The following is a 2,708-nucleotide window of genomic DNA, read 5'->3' as shown; positions in this document are numbered from 1 at the left end:
AATAGAAGAGAATCAAAGTATAGCGCTAAAAGAAAGTAATAAAATTGACTGAATATGCGATAAATTGAACACTGGACTTGTAGGATAGTTTAAAGGTGAAACATCTTTAAACTCATCTCCAACTACCTCGGCCTCCTAAAGTGCTGGGATCACAGGCATGACCCACTAGGCTCAGTCAACTTTTTATTTTAAGACTGAATGTGTCCTGAATGAACTTACATATGCTAATTTCATGATTTTTGGACTGGGTTATTGTTAAGAAAGAGTATTTTAGTTTATAACAAATAATAAAAAATGTTTCAGCCGAGCACGGTAACTCAGGCCTGTAATCCCAGCACTTTGCAGACTGAGGCGGGCGGATCACCTGAGGTCAGAAGTTTGAGACCAGCCTCACCAACATGGAGAAACACCATCTCTACTAAAAATACAAAATTAGCCAGGTGTGGTGGCGCATGCCTGTAATCCCAGCTACTCAGGAGGCTGAGGCAGGAGAATCGCTCGAACCCGGGAGGTAGAGGTTGCCAGTGTGGGCAACAAGAGCAAAACTCAATCTCAAAAAAAAAAGTTTCAAATTAATTTTAACATACAATAAAAATTCAATAAATATTGAATAAATGGATACCAGGCATTAATTGCAATAAGTGTATGAATGACATTTTATATTTGTAAAGCTGTTAGTAGGTTCTCAAAGAACATATGCTGTTCATGTTCATTATAAAACATTATTACTTATATTTGTAAAGTTGTTAGTAGGTTCTCAAACAATATTAGCTATTCATGTTCATTATAAAACATTATTATTTTCTGGCCCAGCACAGTGGCTCAAGCCTGTAATCCCAGCACTTTGGGAGGACGGGATGGGAGAATCACTTGAGATCAGGAGTTTGAGAACAGCCTGGTTAACATAGTAGGACCCCATCTCTATTTACAGACAAACAAACAAACAAAAGTATCAGTATTTTCCTGGTTCCAAAAAGGATTCTGAAATGGCAATGTAAGAAATGAGAATTTCAATTGAATTTTATACATTTGATCCATTTAACACACTATTAAATATTTTCCTAAATATTTACTAAATTCAGACAGATAAAATGTTATTTACTAGCTTTTAAAGATCTAACAGCCCTATGCATTAACTTCAAAGTACTAATTCAAACACAAATAAATTTGAACAAAGTATTGACTTTTACCATCATTTCTACTTGTAGGATCAGACGATTTTTGGCTGACAAGCTTCTTCTGTGGACTTCGCTTTGACAGTCCTTCGAAGCTTTTAAGAGGCCAGGAATTTGAGAAATTAACAGAATTATCTTGAGACTTCTTTGGAGATATAATAAGAGATGTATGCTTTGGACTAGTTCGAGGTGATGAGAGAGGATAGGATGGAAGGATGTAGGCTCCTGGACTTAGATTTTGACCGTTTGAGGAAGTACACTCTGTTTGACTACCAAATGTTTGCTGTGTCTTACTGCCAAAATTGAGGGTAGCATACACTGTAATAAAACAAAAGATAATATGTTATTTATGTATACACAGCTCTAAAAGTTAAAAGCTTTTTCGCTTTTTGCTTTTCCTATTCAGGTTTTCATTCCAATTTGCATTTATATTTTTGTATAGTATGAGGTAAGGGACTAATTTCATTTGTGTTATTCAAATATTCTGTATCTTCTAATTCAAAACTTCTTTATCCCATTAAAATGTTGTACTAACATTTATAATTAACTTTCTCCTTGTAATTTTATCAATTACATACATACATACATGTATATGTATACATATGTCAGAGAAGTCTTGTCTTTTTGGTGAATTTTCTTTTTCTCATTACGATGACCCTCTTTAGAACTAAAAATGTTTTTAGTTTTGGTGTGCATATTTTCCTTATCATCAACATGTTTCTATTTGCTCTTCTCTGAACATTTGCCTAGTGTATCTTTTCCATGCTTTACTTTCTCTCAACCTATTTTGATGTATTTTAGGTAATGCTCTTTAAAAGATCACCTCAATGAAAAACTGAAAAAATAAGATCTGATCACCTCTGTCATTTAAGTTGTAAGTTCTGCCAATTTATACTTAGGGAAACTATTCATACATTTGATTTTAATTCTACCATCTTATTTTGTGCTATTTATTTTTTTTTCTTTATTACTTCTTCCTTGTCTTTTATTGATCTTTTTATCCTTCAACTAATATAAAAAGTCTATTTGTAATCTTTTAGGGGTTCCTTTAAATTTTCCTTTAATGTTTTTAAAAAGGTTTTCCATGACAAAATACCTAGCTTATGTCTATTAATAAAGCAAACATTCTTCTGAAGACTTAAACAACTGTATATATTATATATCCGTTATTTTTAATTCATACCTGACAGTTAGAACCTCTACTTACACCAAAATCTTATCTGGGTAGAGAAATATAGGAGACTTAGTCACAGATTTACATATAGAATTAAAACTTTCAGTTTCCTCATTTCAATTACAGTGCTCTATTAACAGGTTCTGATGCTTTTATGACAATGTCTCATATATTCCTAGAGATTTAAAAATATTTCTTTTTTTTTTTTTGAGACAGTCTTGCTCTGTCACCCAGGCTGGAGTGCAGTGGTGCAATCTCAGCTCACTGCAAGCTCCGCCTCCCGGTTTCACACCATTCTCCTCCCTCAGCCTCCTGAGTAGCTGGGATTATAGGCGCCCGCCACCACGCCCAGCTAATTT

General features: G+C 33.9%; 1 protein-coding gene across 1 annotated transcript in view; it reads right to left on the bottom strand.

The window, feature by feature from the left end:
* Positions 1–2,708, bottom strand: part of FAM179B (family with sequence similarity 179, member B) — a 164,925-nt gene that overhangs the window by 101,865 nt on the left and 60,352 nt on the right. The window contains exon 4 of the mRNA XM_011996232.1: positions 1,191–1,493. Within this exon, the coding sequence (XP_011851622.1) occupies positions 1,191–1,493 (303 nt within the window). The remainder of the gene's footprint in view (positions 1–1,190; positions 1,494–2,708) is intronic.

The sequence above is a fragment of the Mandrillus leucophaeus genome, unplaced genomic scaffold (genome assembly GCF_000951045.1).
Source record: "Mandrillus leucophaeus isolate KB7577 unplaced genomic scaffold, Mleu.le_1.0 Scaffold505, whole genome shotgun sequence".
Lineage (NCBI taxonomy): Eukaryota > Metazoa > Chordata > Mammalia > Primates > Cercopithecidae > Mandrillus > Mandrillus leucophaeus.
The sequence above is the reverse complement of the archived record's forward strand: the minus strand, read 5'-3'. Positions and strand labels throughout refer to the sequence as shown.